The 23,146-nt window shown below is 40.4% G+C and overlaps 1 protein-coding gene across 1 annotated transcript in view; it reads left to right on the top strand.

Annotated features, from left to right (window-relative positions):
* Nucleotides 1-23,146, top strand: part of CDH2 (cadherin 2) — a 196,338-nt gene that overhangs the window by 13,602 nt on the left and 159,590 nt on the right. The window contains exon 2 of the mRNA XM_026661747.1: nt 1,996-2,107. Coding sequence (XP_026517532.1) covers nt 1,996-2,107 — 112 coding nt within the window. The remainder of the gene's footprint in view (nt 1-1,995; nt 2,108-23,146) is intronic.

The following is a 23,146-nucleotide window of genomic DNA, read 5'->3' as shown; positions in this document are numbered from 1 at the left end:
CAAATGGATGGTAGGTTAATTAAAAATAAAATTGCAGTATGCTGACAGATTTGCTGTTCTGGTACAACTCTTGAAATGATCAGCTGGATGTGGCCTCAGCTGAACACTTCAAGAATTTCTCCAAGTGATAAAATTCTTGTAATGGGAGTTGGAATGCTGATTACCAATATGTGCCGTGGAAAAAAGACTTTGGTACATTTATCCCCACTAATGAGTGAAAAGACCTGAGAGCCATAAAATGAATATGTTTGAGTCCCATAAGACCATCTAAGGCAGTGGTTCCCGAACTGGGGTTCATGACCTCCTGGGGGTTCACAAAATGTTACAGGGGGTTCTCGGTAAAAAATTCCCTAATGGCGGACAGAGCTGTCCCTAGGGACCCCAGGCAGCACGGGGCCAGGAGCCCCTGGACTCAAAGCAAGCATATCTATCACACTGAGGAGATTTAAACTTCAAGACTCCTTATAAGAAATGGAAAGGGAGGTAGATATTTTTTTGCTGTTTTTAAAATTAATAGGCAGCTAGTATTGTTTTTAAAATTATTATGAAGAACAAGTGGCTGCTTGTTTTGCCTGGACTGCTCAAGACCTGAATGCTTGTGTAGGAGGAACTTTTTGAGTTGGCTTCTTAAATATCTTCATGCTGTTTCACATCTGATACTCCTTGATGAAACATAGGAACCTTGTCTTATAACAGGCTTATTCAAAGTGATACAAGCTACAAAAGTGAGATCTTGGAAGAGTGTTGCCATTTTTATAATGTAATAAAAATACTGTAATGATAAATTAATAATAAATACTGTGTAATAAAAACAAATTTTATATTTCCAAGATCACTGTTTTCATAATTTATACTCAGGTAAAGGAGAAAATCTCTGGAAATACTCATTTTTAGGAGGGGGTTCGCAAGACTTGACATTTTAGTGAAAGGGGTTCACAGGTTGTTAAAGTTTGGGAACCACTGATCTAAGGGGAGTCCAATGTGTTTGTTCTATTATGATCACAAACACTTCTTCTTTTGTTTGATACATTATTTTAAACAAAGTAAGTACTAGGATCATACAAAAGATGGCCACTGTGGCTTAAACAACACGAATGTTTGTAACCATACAGTATTATTTGGCCACATGTAAACTAGAATTTTGCTATGTGTGCCACTAATATAAAAAATGAACCAAATAGAAAACCTTTGCCTCATAGAATTGTATGTGGTTACTGATGACTATGCATAGTTGATAGGTTAACTCTTTAACTTTTAAACCTGCTTGGAAATAAAGGTGAACGGTGAAAATACCCATTTAAAATGTCTTTTGTGGAAGTTATTTTCTTCAAACTGTGAAAATGATGTGTGATTTGGAAAAGGCTTTATTTTTAGACGTGAGATAGTAAACTCAGTTTCAGTGGCTAATATATTGCCGTGTTATGCTGATTTAGTAATATCTCCTTCTCTCTTTCTCAGAGAAGGTGATTGTAGTAGAAGTATGTGGCCTTTCTGTGATCTCTGTTTAAATATAGGTTCAACTGATTAAAATGTTGCACTTGTGATTTTTTTCTCCCAGCTATTTACCCATTGAGTGAATGCAGACACAGAAAAGTACCCACAACCAAACATTTTAAACTGATGCTTAAATCTCTCCTCTCAAAAATAACATATCCGTGTCTGAAAACGTTGGTGATCAGTTTTGTGCAATGTTTATTTCCAGCAGAAGGAATGTTTTTGGTCCCCTCTGTGACTCCACTTCAGTCTCAATGACTGTTTTAGTTGAAATGTTCAGTTGTTAGAGGAATCAAGATTGTGTATTATTTAGATCTTACGAGACAAGTGGGATTTGTTCCCTCCATTCCAGTTATCAAAAAGATTAACCCTTTGCCCTCAGAGTTCTAATTGCAGCTATTTAGAAACAAAGACGGTAACAAAACGGGGTTTACGCCAAGAGGAATGTTTCTCAGCTGAATGGGATTGCAAGTATTACATAAATTTTGTCTTGCATTTCAGGCACCAATAAAAGCAACTTGTGAAGGCATATTATGCAAGACTGGATTTCCCGAAGATGTTTACAATGCAGTCATATCGAGGGGTTTAAACGAAGGACAGCCTCTTCTCAATGGTATTGTTAGAAGAGACATTCTGTTTTCTTATTATCTATAATCTTGAACATAAATTGGACTCAAGGGCTTCTTTTAAACTTCTTAAATAAGACCTTGTTTATTTCAGCTATATTACTTGATTTTTTTCTCAACTTATTGTACTGGGACTTGAGGGAAAGTTTGTTGACCTTAACAGTAACTTGTGAACCTCCTACTGACAATTATTTGGAGATATGTGAGTTCTGGCAAATATTCCCTTGACTCTCTCCTAATGTAATCCTCAGCAAAGACTTCATATTGAACTGTATTTCTTATATATTATCTCCCAGTAATTGCACTATTAGCATATGTCCCCACTGTGTTACTAGAAAGGGCCCTTACATGAATGATCAATGGGGGATTGGGGAATAAGAGCCTTCCACTTTACATGACCCACGAAGGGGTCATGCATAACTGCAGTCCTTGTGCTCAGCGAAGCACTGAGGCTGTTCTCTTACTATTCCTTTGGTGGCCCACCTTGCTCCAAAGTGGGTGGGAAGAGGCACAGAGAGGACAGTCATGGCTCCACCATTCCATGTGTTGGCCAGTGGAGTTTACCAGTCACATGGATGTAGGGGAGTATGCTGTACCCCTTCAAGAGGTGTAGCAGTGTGCCTGCTCCCCCTGTGCACTGGGGTCTCTGGGAGGAATTCTGCCAGAGAGGCAGAATATCTCCAGTGATACCCGTTGGGCAGTAGTGACTCTTCATCACCCCAGTACAGCTCTATGTCTAAATGGTACAAAGCCCAGAATGAAGCTAACAAAGTCCTAAACTCACAAGGAGCTCTGCAAGTGCAGACTCTGGAGCCTATGTGGAATTTAACTGAATTTAGTGGGACTCTCCATGGGCCCAGGTATCTTCTGGACTGGAGATTTAATATGCAGTTCTGTATGTCTCGTTTGGATGTTGTTGTTTCTCTTTCTAGAATGCAAGGTGGCATATTTCCTAAGTATTTATTAGTGTATAAAATTGCACCTCAATAGTTACAATTAAGTGGAATAGTAATGGTCAGCAGAAGGTCTAAAATGTAACAAATATGCATTAATTTTGCTGTTTTATAATTTGTGAATATCAAAGAAATTGCTTTCTAGCTAATTTAGAAATTGTGGAGCTGATCAACAGGATTAGTTTCAGGCAGTTTCAAATACATCTTAAATAAGGACTAATTTAATTCCATTCATTGTTTCTCTCTCATATGAATATGGCTACACAGATCAAGACATTTAAATGAAAAGATCTTTCGTAAAGGAAGCTAAAACACAAACGGATCCTTGAAACAAAAGCATTAGTCTTGATTTAGCAAACTCTATGTTGCAGTATCTCCCCATAATTATATTTTACGGACCTGTTTTGTGTTTTTTACAACTATAATGGAAATTTGAATGCAGAAATAATTGATTAACTTTAATGTATTAGAAACTGAGTTATTCAAGTATTCTTCTGCTTTATTTCAAGCAACTAAACACTCTCCATTGCAGACTTTATTTTGTGAAAAGGGTAGCTTAGAAATTAATGTAATAAATTGAGGTAAATATTTTGCCAAATTGAGGTAGTCTGGTATGAATAAAGATGGGGATTTTTTTATCCCCCCCGTATGTGAATTGTTTATATTTTTATTTATTCCTTAATGCTTATTTTACAATAGCACCCACAGTTCTCACTGTGTTAGGTGCTGTACAAACACAACAGATGGCATTGTCCCTGCCCTGAAGAACCTACAATTTAAGAAGGTTGTGGAAGGTTCCAGTTTGGAAGCACTGGAGTCAGAATGCTTCTAGTTAATCATAAAACAGACACCACATAGACAGTGAAATCTCCCCTACGTTGCCCTGGTCTATCTCCTTGGCCATTCAGCCTTTGCCCTCCTCGGAAACTTCTGACAAAGCTTTTTCCTTAGATTTTTTTTTTTGAATAGTTTGGATACCTGTCTATTAAGAATTGTACTGACATATTGAACTCATTTCATATCAACCATCTGATGGTAATGACTTTGTCACTACTAATCTAAGAGGGGTTTGAGACAGTGCCATACAATGAAAGACTTCCCCCATTCATTACCAGCTCCATGAGCCACTCAGTATGCTACTGATTTTTACTTTTTAACTAAGTGTGTGAAGCAATATAGCCAATCTTCCCTTGAAAGATATTAAAATGTATGACATTTTAGGGAAGTAGGAATTGAAAAAATGTACAATGCATACAATATATATCATATTATGTGAGATAGCATGAACTAGTTGAAAAATGACCTGGGGGAGTTTGTCTTCCTACCATAACTTCCTCAGTAGAATTATTATAATGGTTAATTCTTTTGAAAATTTTGACATGCTTAAAAGCATATAATTTGCTGTTACACATAAACATAGTCCAATCATTGCGTGGCTTTGACTTAAATGTAATTATACTTTCATTTTGAAATATGATTGTTGTGAAAAGCCCATTTTCTGATTATTAAGCTAGATGCAGATGACAATTGAAGTTAAGTATAGTTGCATGACATTTGCTTTCTAAAGAAAAATTATGGATCTAATTCTGATCTCATGAGTAAATAGTCTCATATCTCTAACTCCTTTGAAGTCAGTGGAGTTACTTCAGATTCACTCTGTAATGATGGGTTTCCTGTAGGGTTTCAGAAATGAGAGCGCTAAAGATTTTTTTGGCTATGCACTTTGATATCACAGGCAAAGAGACTTTATTATCCTCTTTGCCAGAAGTAAAATAGACAATGACCACACACTTTGTTTTCTTTCATAAAAATTGTTGACTCAGAAAATGACCAAGCATTTAACACTTTTTTCATTAATTCCCTTTTGTCTTAATGGTTAGACAGCCAACATCTTTAAGGTTTCTATTTTTAGAATATTATGTTCTCCTCCCTCCCAAAATTTAAATAAAAGTCAGACTTACGTGAATGTTGAACAGAGAGCCAGGCCTGAGAGATCTTTCAGTTGCCCACTCAGTAAGATACAACAGATACAGGGAATCTGTTTTAAAATATTTTATATGGACATTTACTGTACAGGATGTTGGGTGATGTTCCACAGCTAATGAACCACACTGGGTCTTGTATTTTCTGTCTGTGTGTGTGTGTGTGTATATATATATATATATATATATTTCTAGGTTCCTTCACCTGTAGTCTGTTCTAAAGAGGTGGTGGGGAGATATTTGCAATATTGAATTTTTGTTTCATCTTTAAAAATATTTACATTTTCCAGCAGATGTGCCTCTAATACAGTGTTTCCTAACCTGTAGGGCTATGACAAATCTCAGACTAGTCTGGGATGTGTGGGGAGCACGGGGAATAGGCTGGGGAGAGGAGAAGAGAAGAGAGGAGCAGTACAGGCAGAGATGGCTGCATAGTTCTGCACCCACTCCATGCTTTCACAGCATATGCTTTCTGTGGCAAGACACCAAGCCACAGATGGCAACCATGTCCAGCAAAATAGGCAGAATGTAATAGATGCCTCCCAATGGGACATTTTGCAAAAAGCATGCAGATCACCAAGAGCAGTAGAAACAATCCAAGAGGCTGTGTTGCAGTGGGGAGCTTAATAAAGATAGGAACTTCTTGGTCAGGGAGTTTTCTAATTGCTGCTTAAAGCATGGCTCTTGTGTTTGTCCTCACACTACACTTGCCTGTTTCTAAAGATAGAGGAGTAGGGAGTTAGTTCCTTGAATGTTGCCTGTCTTCCTTTCCTGTTTCTACAACAGCTCCTAGAGCCAGCAGCAATGGGAACTGTTCATATGTTTAGGGGTGCAGGCTCCGATAAGCTCAGCCCACAGGCTCAAGCATCTCTTGTTTATTTCCATTTCACTTGTGTCAGCAGTCTGAGTTCATGCAGTCCCTTGGGATGGGGGGGTGGGGGTAAACATTCTTTCATTTGCAAGTTAAAGTTCACAGCAGGATTAAAGAATCTTAGCTGTCATTTTATCTTAGAATTACTTTGTTCCTATGATCAAGATGCAGTACAGTCATGCTACTATGCCCTAATTCATAATTGCTCCTAAATGTAAACAGAAGATATGGGGGCTGATTTTGTGCTCACTCTCAAATGTTTTACACTATTATTATTCCAATCATTTCAGTGGAGTTACTCTGGCTTTACATAAGTGTAAATGAGCTCAGAATCAGACTTACTAGGTTTGCAGAAAATTAGAAATCTCTATGACAACAAAATGGTATAAAGAGCCCCTCACTCCTCTCCTAATCCCTATTATGATTTAGCTGCAGACAAAGCTGTGTGCTTTCTTGATAGAGATTCACCCTAGAGCTTCTCTCAAGACAATTCTCTGGCTTTCAGGGTCTAGACTCAAAAATTGATTCTTTTGAGTCTGTGTGATCTATTGGTTAATAGGACTTCTTTACTTGAGGGCAAAACTGGGGTAGTAGAGTAAAACCTAGAAACAATTCAGAAGCAATTCCAATTTGGAAGTTAAAGGTTAAAATAGTTTGAAAAGTTTGATATACACCAGGGGCGGGCAAACGTTTTGGCCTGAGGGCTGCATCGGGTTTCATAAATTATATGGAGGGCCGGTTAAGGGAGGGAGTCTTGGCCCGGCCCCCACCTCCTAACTGCCACCCCCCCCCCCTCCGGGGACTCCTGCCCCATCCAACCTCCCCCATTCCCTGACGGCCCCCCCGGGACCCCTGCCCCATCCACACACCCCTGCTCCCTGTCCCCTGACTGCCCCCGGACTCCTGCCTCCCCATCCAACTTCTCCTCCCATTCCTGATGGCCCGCCCCGGGACCCCTTCCCCATCCAATTACCCCTTCTCCCTGTCCCCTGACTGCCCCCTCCCGGCCCATACAACCCCCCCTCCTTCCTGATTGCCCTCCCCAGGACCCTTGCCCCCATTCAACCTCCTGTCGTCCCCCCCGACTGCCCCGACCCCTATCCACACCCCCACCCCCTGACCACCACCCCGAACTCCCCTGCTCTCTATCTACACCCTCCGCTCCCTGCCCCCTTACCGCGCTGCCTGGAGCACCGGTGGCTGGTGGCGCTACAGCCGAGCCGCCCGGCTGGAGCCAGACCATGCCACCGCCGCCACCACGCAGCTCAGAGCATCGAGTCAGGCCGGGCTGTGCAGCTGTGCTGCCCCAGGAGCTCACAGCCCTGCCGCCCAGAGCATTGCGCCGGCGGCGGAGCGAGTGATCTGAGGTTGTGGGGGAGGGGGAACAGTAGGGGAGGGGCCGGGGGTAGCCTCCTGGGGCAACAGCTCGAGGGCCGGGCAGGATGGTTCCGCGGGCCGGATGTGGCCTGTGGGCCGTAGTTTGCCCACCTTTGATTTACACAAATGAAAGCAAAAACCAGAGAGAGATAAAACTCTACCTTTACTTTACTGCCAACTCTGTCCTTGTCTTGATCCTTTGTGCCTGCATGCTACAAGGAAGTATAATCAGTGATTTAGGTGACATAACATATGCCTTGGAATACTTGGGGCAAAAGAAGGTAAGTTAAGGAGGGAGTTTGATTTTAAATATTAATGTCCTTGCTTGTGCTGATTTGTCACATTAACTTGTTTTTAGTTTAGCATGAGAAAAAGAATTAAGATCTTGTTTATTACAAATAAATTTCTAGCTTGTTTAGCTAAATCTTTTGGAGTCTATCCTGCAAACAGTTACACGGGTGAGTAAAGTTGCATTCCCACTGAAGTCATTCATCTGAGTAAAATTACTTGGGTTCATGTTTGCAAAATCAGACCCTACGTTTACAGATGCTTGATCTGTTAGTCTGTGGTAGTGCTTATGAAGATATTTTATTTTTTGTCAGTTCTGTTATTGCATGTGTGCTCTAAGTTTTGTGCTAAGAGGGTTCTTTTTCTAATCAGGATTTTTTAATGTGGATTGTGTACTTATAATAATGTTCAGAGCTGGCACAGTTACAGAATGGTTAAGAAGAAGGTATCCTAGTGTTGGTCACTGAGATGAAACAATGATTACGGATGGGTAAGGTTATCTCAGTTTCTTCTTTCTGTTTCAGGACATCATTACAAGGCAGAGTTAAGGTTGTTTTAAGATCATAAGAATAGCCGTACTGAGTCAGACCAATGGTCCATCTAGATCGGTATCCCTTTTTCCAACAGTAGCAGGTGCCAGATGTTTCAGAGGGAATAAATAGAACAGGACAATGTATCCAGTGATCCATCTCCTGTCGTCCAGTCCCAGCTTCTGGCATTCAGAAGTTTAGGGACATCCAGAGCATGGGGTTGCATCCCTGACCCTCTTGGCTAATAGCCACTGATGGACCTCTCCTCCAGTAATTTAACTAAATATTTTTTGAACCCAATTATACTTTTTGTCCAGTGTTACACAGAAAAGCTTTGTTTGTATATAGGTATGTGTTAATTAATGGTCTTTTAAAGTAGGGTTCTAATTGTATAGTTAACCATAGCTAATGATTTCTGTGGGGTTTAGTATTTTGTTTTTTAAATGTGTGTAATGGTAAATATTGTTTGTACAAACACTTTAGCCTTAACTATTACTAACAAGGCTTTTTTGTTTTGGCATGTCTATGATTTTTTTTCGTAGTTGTAATGAACTACTGAAAATATCAATGTTGATTTAAAAAAAAATAACTGGTTGGAGAATGGTAAATCAGCGGCATGAATGAGACTTTACTTTTTGGGAGAATCCTGTTACTTGGGGCCTGTTGGCTGGTTTTCTAATTCCTTCTCTGTTGTTGATGTCTCTCATTATCTCAGACTCTGTATGAGGTCCGTGTTATGGAGTCTGGAAATGGAAACGTAGGAGATGGAAGGTAACATGAATATAAAGACAGTTGGTTGCTGGCCATATGCTATGCTCCCATAACTTCTAGCAACTTGAGAAATGAACCAATTGGGGGTCCTCTGGAATTTCTACAGCCAGTCATGCATTCCTTTGCAGGCTGGGCTTGGAGTGAACTCCTTAATGCCATTTCTTCATTCCCCTGGATGCTGAAGGAACACCAGCTGGTGTATTTTTCTCCTACTGCTTCCTCAGCCTTCCCATCTCAGGCAGAGAAAGAGAAGCCACATTTTCCCAAGGTGCCTGAAGAGGATCCTCTTGCTATTTTAAGGAACCCTACTGTGATGGGATCGGTCACAGAGACTCCCTTGGGACTGTCACCTGATGTGCTGAGACTACCCCTGAGCCCGTTTTCTCTGACAGTTTGGGCCTCCAGAACCCTGCCTTGTTGAGCCAGACATGCCAGTCTGCTCCAACACAGACCCAGGGTCTGAACCACACGCCCCAAAGCTGTAGACTTAACTGAAAACAGCTTCAGAAGTGCTCCTGTCTCTAGCACCCAGACACCTCACCCAGGTCCCAATGGGATCCAAACCCCAAATAAATCCATTTTACTTTGTATAAAGCTTATACAGGGTAAAATCATAAATTGTCCACCCTCTATAACATGGATAGAGAGATATGCACAGCTGTTTGCTCCCCCAGGTACTAATTACTTAATACTAACAATAAACAAAAGTGATTTTATTAAGTATAAAAAGTAGGATTTAAGTGGGTCTAAGTAATAACAGACAGAACAAAGTAAGTTACCAAGCAAAATAAAACAAAAACACGCAAGTCTAAGCCTAATACATTAAGAAACTGATAATAGATAAAATCTGCAATAAGCTTCTTTCACAGACTGGACTCCTTCCTAGTCTGGGCCCAATCCTTTCCCCTGGTACAGTTCTTGTTAGCTCCAGCTCAGGGGGTAACTAGGGGATTTCTCATGACTGGAACCTCCTTTGTTCTGTTCCACCCGTTTATATAGCTTTGGCACAAGGTAGGAATCTCTGGGTCCCCACCCCTCTCTGGGTCCCCACCCCTCCTTCTAAATGGAAAAGCACCAGGTTTAAGATGGATTCCAGTACCAGGTGACATGGTCACATGTCCTGTGAGACCCCAAGCTTTCATTCTTCCTGGCCTGACTCTCGGGCAGAGAAAGAAAAGCCACATTCTCCCAAGGTGCCTGAAGAGGATCCTCTTGCTATTTTAAGGAACCCCACGGTTAGGCACTCCATGAAAAATAGCAAAGGGGTGTGTGTGTGTGTGGGGGGGGTATACCAATCAGGTAAAGGAGGAATTCAAGTGGAGTGCAATTAAACAGCCCTATACTTATTTTCCCCCCTACCTCTACCACCAAACAGTAATGCAGTGTGATGAATCTGCTGAACAGTCATAGGTCAGCAGAGGAGCTATGTCATGAACTGTTAATAGTGAATCTCCTGTTGCTCTTCTTCCTCCTGATTGGAGGGATAGAGGCTGCCAAGAGGAGAAAGGGTCTGTGGCACTCAGTCATATTCAACAATAGGGCAGGGATTCAGGGTATCTGGGTACTTTGAAAGGAGCGAGGCAGTTGGAGACAGTTTCACTAGGTGAAACCCTATGTCTAGTATTTGGAGCCTCTGACATCTAGTGTACAGTGTCATCCATCATCTAGAAGGACCTGGTGCCCTCCTGCTCCCCACGAGGGGCCGGAGATTACAGTAATCTTCTCTCTCCTTGATAATGGGATTACTTGACTGTTTTTGGTGCAAGTGAATATGCATTGTCTTTTATGCTGTGAACGAAACTGCTCATCAGTAACTTTAGAAGAGAGAACGCCTCATACTGTGCTTAAAATTAGAGCGAATAACCCTTCTACTAAGGCTTCTCTTTCCTTCTGTAAACAATTATTCTCTTGTGCCAGTAGCATGTACTATGTTTCTTTGTGTTCCATCAGACCTTAACATTAGAGCTGGTCAGGAGTTTTCTCTCAGAATAATTTTGCAACAGGAAATTCCCTTTTTGTGAAATCCAAATTGTCCATGGAAGAATTTTAATTTTGTCAAAAAATGTCTGTTTCCATTAGGAAAATCAAAACGAGGCTGCCTCCCTGGTAGGCTCTTGTCAATTTCATTTACTGCCTGCAGGGTGAAAGCAAAATTGACAAGAGTCTTCCATGCTGGCAGCTGGGAGTGCAGACAGGCTGCTGGCGGAGGTCGAACAGCAGAGCGCCATGGCTCTCCTGCCCTGCAGCCCAGATGCCGGAGAGGCTGAGTGCCCTGGCTCCTTCTGCAGCTTCTCAAAGCTTTTAACTTATTCTCAAACGCTTGACCTCGGGAAAACAAAATATTCCCTTTCTGAAGCCTTCCTTCTTGTCCATTGTAATGTGGTTCTCTGCTCTCTTACACACACCTCACTCCCCAGTTAAATATAGGATATATCCTAGCGTATGTATAAAATATTTGTTCACCTTATTGAACAGCTGTAAAATATCTATATTAACTCTGCATCTTTTTTTGGCTTTTCAGTTTTTGTAAACTTTTACATCTGATTTAAGTTAGGGTGTCCAATTTTAATTTCTTTACAGTTCTAGTTAAACTGTTTATTAATATTTTTGTCTTAATAACTGATCAAAATAATAATAATATGTAGACAAAATGTGGTACATAATAGTAATTAAATACAACATTTTGGATATACACAGTGGGTCAAAATTAAGTCCTCACTTACATTCATGAAATCCCATTATCTTCATTGGGGCTTTTAGTTGTAACTGAAGGTTAAAATTTGGTCCTGTGTATACATCCAAACTGTCAAGGGAGTAGTCATGTCTGTAATGTAGTAGCCCTTACTAGCTTGAATTTTGAATAAATATTTTTTGCCATTTGAATTTAAGCTCAAATATTGAACATTTAGCGTTTCTAAACCCTATATTCCAGTTTCATCTTGTTACATTTACTTGACAGAGAAAAGCAAATACTGAAAATAAAGAGAGGATATGAAAAGATGAAATGCTGTTTTCAAATGAGTTATACAATTGTCACATCAATCAGAACTTCTTTGTTTTCCTTTTCTCTTGTGGAATACCTGAAGCTAAAGACAAAAGTATTTGTTTAACCCCATTAACCCCCCTCCACCCCCCCAAAAAAAACCCCAAAACAAAACCACACTTCTGTTCCTGAATTTCAGTACAGTGGCTTACAATGCATTTTGATATGGTAAAAATCCATTTATAGAGAAATAAATGTAAATCCTGTATTATTAGAATGTGTAAATTCTTATTCTAGTTAAGAATGAGCTTTTCCTTATGGTGAAGTTATTTGTGGGGAGAAATACTTCATTCACGGTATTTCATTTCCTCTTTAACTGTATGAACAAATGCTTATAAAGATCTAAAATATAGTATTCTTCATATGTAAGAAAATATTAAGTATAAGGGCTGAATCCTCGGCTATGCCCAGTAAGCCCTGGGCACAGCCCAACAGGGAGCTGGAAAGGAGTTGTTTGTGAACTTAAGGCAAGTTTTACACCATTTCCAATGTCATTTAGAGCAGCCTTAGGGCTGCTCTAAACTATGCCAGTTGGTAATAGCTCTCAAAGGACCATTATACCTCCTGGGATCACTGGAGTGCAGCATTCTTTAGCTATCATCTCTCTTTATGAGAAGGCTATGGCTATACCAGAGTTTTGCACAGGGACCAGAAAACACAAGGCTGAGGATTTGGCCCTAAAAGTGGGAAATTTAGTCATGGAGGCCTCCAATGAAAAAAACAACAACAAACTTTAAAAACACTGTATTGGAAATTCGAGAACAAAAATGCAAGTGAGTATGTATTCACATAATTCCTACATGAAACCCTGTTGATTTTCACATTGTTTGTGTAATTATACATTCCGTTCTATCATTTAGAAATACAATGGCATCTTTTGTTGACTTGTCATCTTTCTAACAACCCAGGAGACAAACTTACTAAAGCTTCCAATTAAACGGATATAGGGAAATATCCTGTATTGCAGAACATATTACCATACTAAATATAACTGAATTCCAGTAGTAGGTAAATACTCAATGACTAAATTAAATAATACTGTGTTAAAGTTTTTGACATCAATCAACAAAAATACTAAGTTATTTTGAGCCACTCTGACTTGGTGTAATTCCAGTGACTTCTATGGAGTTATACCAGAGATGAATTTGTGTTACTATGCCTAATTCACAGATTAGAGGCAAGGATTCTGTAGAAATGCACATGTTGTACGGGCCACAGTATTCTGTTGCTGTCTATCATATAGTTTCACATTATGGAATTTTTGTTTTACAAGTTTTCCTTAAAAAGTAAAACTAGGAAACTCCATACAAAGAGCAATGTTAACAAAAAAGTAAGGTTGAAGAAAAAAGCATGCATATGTAAGGCAGTGTTAATATTGCGGTTGCACATATTTTGATGATTTCCTTTTTCATATGCCTTATGATGCAGTCTCACATACTGTTTCCACAGGATCCTATCTCAGTCAGTGTCTGAACCTGCAAACAAATGCATGTCCTTAACTTACTATCATAATTAAGAATCAGGATGTCAATACACAGACAATATGTACTGAATGAAACAGGAGTTGTCTAGATCAGTGTCTGATTTTGGGCCAAGTTGTGATTGCAGATTCCAAAATGTAAACATGGAGTAAATCTTTTGAAAGCTGGGGACTTTGAATTTACACTGCTATAACTGAGGCCAGATTTTGTCACTTATATTGAATGGACCTGGTGTAATGAATGAGACCAGGGGGCCACTCATTGACCGGGCGGGCTCGAGGGGGCTGTTTTTTTTTTTTTTGCTTGGGGCGGCAGAAATGTTGGAGCCGGCCCTGCTCATTGAACAATGAAAGTAAAAAATATAATTCAGCTGCTTCATTCACAGATCAGTATCCAGTTTATTTCCTTTGGAAATATATTTATATAACCATGTAATTAAAGAATACATTTGTAATGCATACACTGTATGAGACAGAGTAAAGATTGCATGGGCAACCTTAGAAGGTTGAAATTTTAGTTATTTTTAAAAAAATGTTAAAAGTAGTTTCAGGTAGGACACGTGGCTGAGCCCCCTGCCAGTTCTTGTGGTTTTACAATCACACTTTATTTTTAAAATGTTTTTCTCTCCCTTGTGCGGTCCAAAAACCCCATGCAAACAGGGAAGACTGACTGACAATATAGGGAAACTGACTAGACAAAATGTACACAAACTGAGAAAAGGCACTTTCTTTAGTATCTCAGTTACAGTATGTTTAGATAGTGGTACTGTTCAGATAATGACTTGTGTTTAAGTAGATTGTGGCCTTTTAAAATTATTTTAATGTATCTTTTTGTATAGTGGATAGAGCACAAAGAAGTGTGTATTACAGAGGCAACTAGAGTACTGCTAGGAGAGTAAAAAGCAGAATGGTAGCTTTAACTGTGAATGTGCTCAGTTTTAATGACTTACAGCTTGATCCTGCATCTTGTAAGTCAATGGGAGATTTGCCACTGACTTAGGTGAGTGACCTTCAGAGAGTGACCTTGAAGACCCATGGCCAAGTAGCTTAGGCAGGTAGGCAAAAGGAGAGCCTTGATCGGTTGAGTCCTCTTTAGACTGAGATTGTTCACACCCCATTTAAAGAGGGAATTGACCTTAATATTCCTGGACTTCTCCCCAGCATTCAGTACAGTCACTCAGAAGCTACTCTTATCCATTCTGGGAGAAGTGGCAGGGCTCCAAGGAAACTCACTAAAATGAGTTAACTCTTTCTGGGAAAGAGGTATTAAGATGATAATGATGAGAATTGCACCACCCCTCGCTTGTAGAGACCCACAATGCTCAAGTGTCTTCCCAGACCTATTTAATATTTAAATATATCCACTAGGAGAACCTGGGGACTTCATGGGTTCATATGATAATAATATGCACTTATCTGTCCCATTTTTTGCAACCTATAACAACAGCATGGAGATCTCATTATCCCAGTATCTGGCTAAGATCAGCAAATGCATGAAGAATAGCTGGTTGAAGCTGAACCCTAACAAGATGGAAGTTTACTTGTAAATAGAAGAGAAATAGTTTGAAGAATTTACAGCCATAGTATGGCCTCCACTGATTAAGGATACATAGCCACAAATCATTGTTAGTCCGCAGTTCGGGACTCTGCACTGAAGCTGAGCTTTCACATAGCAGTGTCTGTAAGAACTAGCTAGAAAACTGCTGCTTGTCACTGCTGATGATGACCTGGCTTCAGTAATACATACTTTCAGCACTTCTCATCTAGATCATAGTAGTGCAATCTACCTCAGCGTGAAACTATTGTAGACAGGCTAAGCGAATCAGTGATGGATTGTCAGAAATGGTCCTTGGACCAAGGAGTGCTGCAACAGACTTTCTTCCAAAGGGAGATCCCAGAAGTTCAGCTGTTCATCAGTCACCTTGTCACAGGGCACTTCTTCAGCTACCCTGTGTGCCACACTGCCTTGCCTTGTTCCCATTGCCTGGTGGTCATAAACATGCACAGGCTTGTTAGGATATAGATATTTAGGCCTGTTTGCAAAGGCCTATACTTTAAGAATTTAGGTGTATTTTTATTACTTAGCTAGTTATAGATGTATAAAAGAAATAATTAAAATCACTGTTTATTTGTGTAAGGGCCTTGTTCTGGCAAGCCAGGGTAAAGGATTTTTTGGATAAATGGATAAGGAAGAACCAGAGCCCATACCAGGTGCAGGGGTCAGCCTGGGATGAGATTAAAAAGGAAATGGAGGAAGTGTTAGGGGACCCAGAGGGATGGGGGGTGGCTGAGGAGCCCACCCTCCTTTGGTATATGGGTAGTGGAAGAAGGTCCCTGCCCATTGGGACTGAATTCCTTCCAGGGAAAGGAGGCACTTCAGTCCACTTGTGAGAGGTTTGAAGTAAGGGCAGCATTATGGGAAGTTACCAGTAATCTTTCAAGTTTGGTGCTGTTTCAGCAAGGGCTGCTGAAGGGTTGTAAATTAGTTAGGAGTGGTTAAAGATAATTTGGCACAACAGGGTTTAGAGTCAGAAGCAGAGTTAACAGACCACCTTTAGAGCCAGGTGCTGGGACGTGGTCCTGGGGGAGTGGGAAGAAAAAAAAAAGTTTCAATGTGAAAAATGGCAGGGTTTGCAGGAGCAGGTAACAACCCCCACTCTTCTCCCAGAGCCAGGATGAGAACCTGGGGGTAAGAGTTCCCAACTGTTTCAACCTAGGGAGCCTACTCTTGATTCAGAGCTAACTATATCCTTTTCTTCTTTTCCTTCTCCTTTCTCTCAGTTTACTTAATTTGCTGCTGGTAGCCTGTACTTTAAACTGACCTAACAGGCTTAATTGGTTTCTTTCCACCTCTTCTCCCTCTTCTCCCCCTGCCTTTCCAGACTTTTGTGGTACTTTGGATACTTATGTGAAATGTTTTGTTTGGGACAAAGTATGACGGAGGTCTGCTGTAGTCCACTGGAATTTTTGGAGTAAAAGATCCATGGGCAACCACGGAGACAAATGTTTTACTGCCTTTTGAACAGTCTCAAGGTAAAGACAGCACAGGTGAAGGCAGCTGTGTGGCAATAATTGTACTTGGTGGCTAAGTTGTTAAAGACAAAGTGCACTACCTTAAAAAAACTAAATGTAGAAGCAAGTGATTTAAAGAAGTGAAAAGTTACAAATACCTTTTGCAAAAATTAATAATACAGGGTTTGGAGGAAAGTAAACATTTTGAAAGTTGTGAAGATGTTGAAGGTAACAGTTGTGGTGTTACAAGGAGCAAGTTTTTGGTAATTAAATTATACCAGGGGTCAGGTAGAGTGACTACTACCACCGCTATGCTTCTGTCCCCAAAAGCCTTTACAGCTATTCTGAGGGAAAATGGACCCTTTTCCCACAGAAATGGTCTATAAGGGACTGCTGCAGGCAGCAGGCGGAGAAATAATCTGATCAAAATTATTTGACTATTGGGTAATGTAATCAAAATCACTAAAGGAATGTCAGGGGTTTCTATTGAAACTTAACTTGACTGCCCCTGGCTGTCTCTGGTTGTGCAAGATGGGAGTGTAATCGGGGTACAGTTGTGCTTAAAAAAAAAAATAATCACAGTGCAAGGGATGTTAGAGAAAATAGAATTGTGTGTGTGTGTGTGTGTGTGTGTGTGTGTGTAGAAAAAGGAAAAGGGGAGCAATGATGGGAACACCTAACCTTGGGGTGGCTCTGGGGGATCGACTGTTGCTTTGGTCGAGGTGCATGAACACTCTGTGGGCATGGGGGAGGCAGTTACACCTTGTGTAAAATTAATATGGTAATATAATGTTATGGAGGTTAAACTAAGGAAGGAAAGTGCATTTTCCCAGAATGTGTGCAGTGTATATTGAAAAAGGGGTAAAAGAAATGCAAACAAAACATGGTACTTAATTAAAATCCTGTTAGGGCTCCAAAAGGAGCCACAATAGGTTGTGCTTTCTTTTTCAGATCTGTGTGTGTTTTGGTGCAGGAGATGCAAGTGAAAAGTAATGAGAACTGTGGTGGAAGTGGAATGTGTCCCTTTAAAGACGGTCTCTGAGCTGCTGATAGCTTTAAATCCAAAAGCAAGCCAAGAAAGCCTCTGTGTGAATGCAAATTACCTAGCTAATAGGGGAAGGAGGAAACTGCCCATAAGTAGCAGCACAAAGAACCTGCTAATAATGAATACATCTGGTCAGCAAATAAGCTACTAGAAGACTCAGATTATGGCCCTACAGGAAAGGGAGGTGAAAAAACAAGACAAGCCTGAAAATAAGGGGGACACGTTAACCCTAAGGGGTGATTGTGTACACAGAGCAAAAATCTGAAGCTGTCTCTCAGCTATTACCTGAAAATAAACTTAAAGCTTGGTAGAGCAGAGAAACTATTAAAAACCTGGTCTGTTGTACAAGAGGGGAAACTGAGGCACACCACCTCATACATTTCATACATGACTAGTGAGTGGGGTAATTCACTAGCCTGACTATAGAACAAAATAAGGACAGCCTGGAGGTGGTAATTCTGTTTTTCCTGCAATTAGCAAGGAAATTTGTAAAAGGAATTGGTATTATTATTAAGCAATAATCTGTCCCCACCAGAGGGGGTGAAAATTTGTTTCTTTTGTTTTTCAAACACTCTACAAGCATGCTGGCGCCAGTGGAAGAATAACCCAGAATACAATGAATCTATGTTTTGTGTTGTTTGTCTGTGGTGTTTGTCTTGTTGCTAGCATGTTGTGGGTGGGGGATGGCTTCAAAAGGCTGACCTGGGGGGGAGGGTGGGGAGGAATGTGTATGGGAATGCAAAATGCTCAACTAGAAGGCCAGCACCTGTGTAATAGCTACCATGGTACCTGGAAATGAAACGGCAACTAAGGTGGGGCCCACACGCACTATGAAAATAATAAAAAGGGGAGAAGCTCACTAAAAAACAATGGAGGGGTGTGTAAAATGGTGTAAATCAAAGAAGATGTTTGGCTGTGCCCCTCTCCTATGGCTATGGAGGAGCAGGATCAAGGGGTGGACAGTTGGGTGTACTGTGTATGAGGTGTTTTGCTGAAAATGTACATATTACTAGGGGGCACAATTACACCAGCCCCTAACCAAACTACACACATCTACACGCTGCTATCTGAACTTTAGTGCACAAATGAATCTGTAAATCTTATTGCTGTGAATAATCAAACCGGGGCATACTGCCTGATTCAAGTGGTTAAGTTGGTTTGGACAATAACCCATTTCTCTGTAAACATTCAATGAACTTATAATATGAACAAAAGCACGTAAAACTTGCAGGGGCAGCTTGTTGCAACTGCCAGCAACTGAACACATTAAAATCTTAACCCTGTCGAAGAAGGAGAGGCACTGTTTTGGTGGTGGCTCAAATATTGGACCATACTGCAGTGGTCAGGACTCGGTGTTGCTGTGAATTGTGTATTGTTAACTGTACTTGTGTTATGTTGCATATGGAGATAATCTAGAAGTAATGTAGTAAGCCCTCCCCACCCCGCAGTGTACTAAACAACCCGGACCCAACCTTCTCGGGCCCACTATAATGGGAAGTCTGGAACACTAATTAAAATAAATGTGGTATGCCCGTACAAGAGAAGGTGCAGGGCACTATGCTACACAAGGGGCAGTGGAACAAATAAAATATCAACACCTTCCACCTTGATGCCTGGCCCTATCAGAAAATATGTCGCCATATGTTCTATGCTTTTCCAGGGATACCTGGGCAGAAGGATCCCAAAAGAAAAAAAAGGGGTGTTAGGATATAGATATTCAGGCCTGTCTGCAAAGGCCTATACTTTAAAAATTTAGGTGTATTCTTATCACTTAGCTAGTTATAGAGGTATAAAAGAAAGACAGTGATTTTGATTCTCTGTGTAAGGGCCTTCTCTTACTGTGACTGTCTAAGGCCTGGTCACATCCTTACATTCCAAACTAGTCACCTTGAAATAAGATGCTATTGGGCTGTTAGAAATACAATCCTGTCCTGATATTCCTATCACCTCCAGAGAAAGGGAAGAACCTAGAAGATGTAAAAGGAAACTTAGTTTGATAGCATCCTGTCTGGCAAGAACTCACTTATCAATAGCTGGGATGTGAAATCCTCATGTCTGTATTGTTCTATCACTGTAGTCTCCACTTCCCTATTGGTTGTCTGTATAATCTCTGTCTGGTTCTGTGATTGTTTCTGTCTGTTGTATAATTAATTTTGTTGGGTGTAAACCAATTAAGGTGGTGGGATATAATTGGTTAGATAACCATGTTACAATGTGTCAGGATTGGTTAGTTAAATTTCAGTAAAATGATTGGTTAAGGTATAGCTAAGCAGAACTCAAGTTTTACTATATAGTCTGCAGTCAACCAGGAAGTAAGGGGGGGGGGAATGGTAATGGTAATGGGGAAAGGGGGTGGGGGAAACTGGATTCATGTTTTGCTAATGGGGGTGGAATGGGAGCAGGGACGGCTCTGTGGTGTCACAGCTGGGAAGGGGGACACTGAGGAAGGAAACTGGAATCATGCTTGCTGAAAGTTCACCCCAATAAACATCAAATTGTTTGCACCTTTGAACTTCGGGTATTGTTGCTCTCTGTTCTTGCGAGAGGGACCAGGGTAGTGAGAGGGTGAAGAAATAAGCCCCCTAACAAGGCTGTTTCCCTTTCAGCACATGTACCTTTTATTCCACAGTTCTTTTGCAAGCAGAACATGACATAGGCATATTGCATCAGAAGCTTTCCACACAGCTCACTCATTGAGCTCCTCTCACCTGCTACCTGTTCCTCCCACCTTCCAGTTACTGCCAATTGTGTCAGTAGCCTAGTAATTACCACCCATGTGCTTGTAATCCCCCTAACAGAAGGTGGTTAACTGCTTTCAGCTGAACCTGTAGCCATCTCTATGGTGTAGCAATCTTCCGTGACCAGGGTACTACAGCTAGCACTGTCACACCCCTGAACAAAATGCCACCCATCATCATCTGCCTCTAATGATGAAAAGAGATCAGAGTTGGTGAAGGCTATCTTCTCTGTCCCCTGTGAAGAAAAACTCAATGTTTCATCTTCTTGCCAGAACTTCTGATAGTGAGGATCCTAACCAAGTTCAGGCGATACAAAGGTTGGATCATCTTAATGGTTCCTTGCGGGCTAATAGGAACAGAGAGGATCCAGCCCTTATACAGTACAAAGTGAAATTACACCAGCTAGAGATTTCCGTTGGAGAACTTCCTCTCCGTCAGGGGAAATCTTCAGCCAGTGTAAAGCTGACAGAGGCAGCTCTTTTGCCTCCTGTGGCCTCTTCCTCTCACTACTGCTGTCTCTGCTAGAGGTGCACCACCCAGCAAAAGGGGATCCTCTTACTGTGGAAGAGGCAGGTGAGGGAAGAGGAGAGGGGAAGAGGGCATGGCAGAGGAAGACTCCACTATGGTGGATTCTCTGCTGGTGGGAGGTCTTCTGCCAGCACTATCATTTAAAGCTGCCCTCCTGCAGCTATAATTTATGCCAGGCCTGGGCATCTGATTTGGAAGACACGATTTGCTCCCTGTCAGTTCTCAGCTCTACACAACATTATGTTAAGACATAATGGAGGATTAAGCCCATAGTTCTCAACTCTGTTGCATGTGGTAGTAACCAATTCCATTACTTCCTGAGTCTGGCTGCAGGTAATCTCTGAGAACCAAGGCACCTAGTCCATCACTGGGCTGGAATCACTTTCTCTGGTGGCATGCCTGGTGAGAAGGGAGAGATCTAGCTCTTAGTAGAGGGTCAGCAGAATGAAATTGACCTGATTCTTGTCAGTTTCTCTGTTGCCCACAAGGTTCTGAGTAGGAACAGTAAATTCAGTTTTCCATTTGCAGCAGTTTGGAAAAGCTCTGAGCAGTGACACAGATTCTGGAGCTGTCCACCTGCAGACTTAAGCCTTATTTGCATGAGAAAGTTGTTCCTTGTGTGCAGTATTACCTTTGTAACCATAAGGACTACATTTTCTTTTTTGTTTTTAAATGAAGATGTTAATGACACTAGCCTGTAAAAGATTCCTACTTGCCACAGACAGGCAGAATTTTCAAGCTCTGTGTATGTTTTAAGTTTAGTGTGGTTTTAAAAGGATAAAAATAATTGAAAGGCATAATTTGTCACAGAAAATCTGACAATAGCAATGGAAAGTGTTTAATACAAAAGTGTTTAAAAATTGGATTCTGTGCAGTTTAAAATCTGAAATATATACTAATTTTGTTTCAGTGCAAATGCAGATAATATTTGAAGTCTGTTTATAAAGGCATTGGCACTGCAGTTAATAGTGGAACACTACTTTTTCTATAATGGGATCAGTGGTGTTCTCTAATTAGCTGGAAAACTGATATTCAAATACAAGTAAACTAGCAATCAAATGGAGGCAAAACATCCAAATACACTTTTGGTTTATGCCTTTAGCATACTTCTGTCAAAATTGAAAAATATAATTCTTGGTCATTTTCAGTGAGATGTCTGTTAATAATAGCGTTGGATCTAAATCAAGTTGTTGCTTTAAAATGGGCTAATGAAAAGGTTACAAAACTTGTCTTTGACTAATCTGTGGTTGTTAAGCATCACTAAAAGTCAAATATAGAGATTGGGGTTTGTTTGTTTTTGTTTCCCCAGAGCTTATCTACTAGTTCTGCCCAACAGGGTTTGATCCAAAGCCCCACTGAAATCAGTGGGAATAAAAATAATAAAATGGAATACACATTTTACTTTTATTCTATCTAATGATGTTGTATAGCCTGCATATGGAGTAATTACTACAATAGCTATAGACATAACACAAAAAGAAACATGACACTTAAAATGTCATCTGATATTTGTTCTGAGGTTTTGCATTGCAGAAGGAACACTGCTTTTGAATCTTAAAGTTTAATGTATAGTTGTTTTCCACAAAACACCACCTCAGAATAAATATAGAAAGGGGAAATGGTTGTGCAAAAGGTAAATAAAGCTCTTGCAATTAAAATGTGGATTTTAATTTAAAAAATCCCTGTTCAATCCTACTGTGCTCTGAGAGAGTCATTGGCATGTTGGTAGTTTAACTATCTTCAGTCTTTCCTTATTCATATGCACATTAAGTTTGTTGAATAGATAAAAGTGTGAGTGCATGAGGATAGCAACTAATCATTAATCATGTCCCACTCCTGCTTTGATTTGAAGTCCATAGCATTTGTCATTCAACATGGCTTTCATAGTAGTAAGTTATTTGGGACATATTTTTATAAACAATTCCTATCAAGTGTCTTTGTCAAACCCATTTATTATTGTTTGCTTATTATTATTAGAATTAGCCTGCAATGTTATGCTTATTATTTAGACTTCCAAGCTCTTCAAAAAGGGGATATTGTGTCTATAGACTATAATGTCAACCAAAATCTGCAGTTCTCTTACTGAGCATATGCCCTTATACTCAAAGAACAACACTTTCCTTTTACTTAATAATACAGTGCGGTAATGCACACACTTGCTTTTATAAAATTGATTAATTCAGTTCTCAAGAGATTGGTAATGGGGAATACAGCCTTTCACTTCTAGGTCACTAGTTCACATTCAATCTGTCAGTTGTATATGAAAGGACTTACTAACTGATGACTCTTCAGTAGCCTATTGTGAAAAAAATGTGTTGGTCTCAATCCAGTTTCTGGTAGATATGTGTCCATGTCACAAAAGCCACCATCCATTAATTAGATGACTAATCCTTACATTTAGTAGTATA

Source organism: Terrapene carolina, unplaced genomic scaffold (assembly GCF_002925995.2).
Source record: "Terrapene carolina triunguis isolate 2854851 unplaced genomic scaffold, T_m_triunguis-2.0 Scaffold58, whole genome shotgun sequence".
NCBI lineage: Eukaryota > Metazoa > Chordata > Testudines > Emydidae > Terrapene > Terrapene triunguis.
The sequence above is the reverse complement of the archived record's forward strand: the minus strand, read 5'-3'. Positions and strand labels throughout refer to the sequence as shown.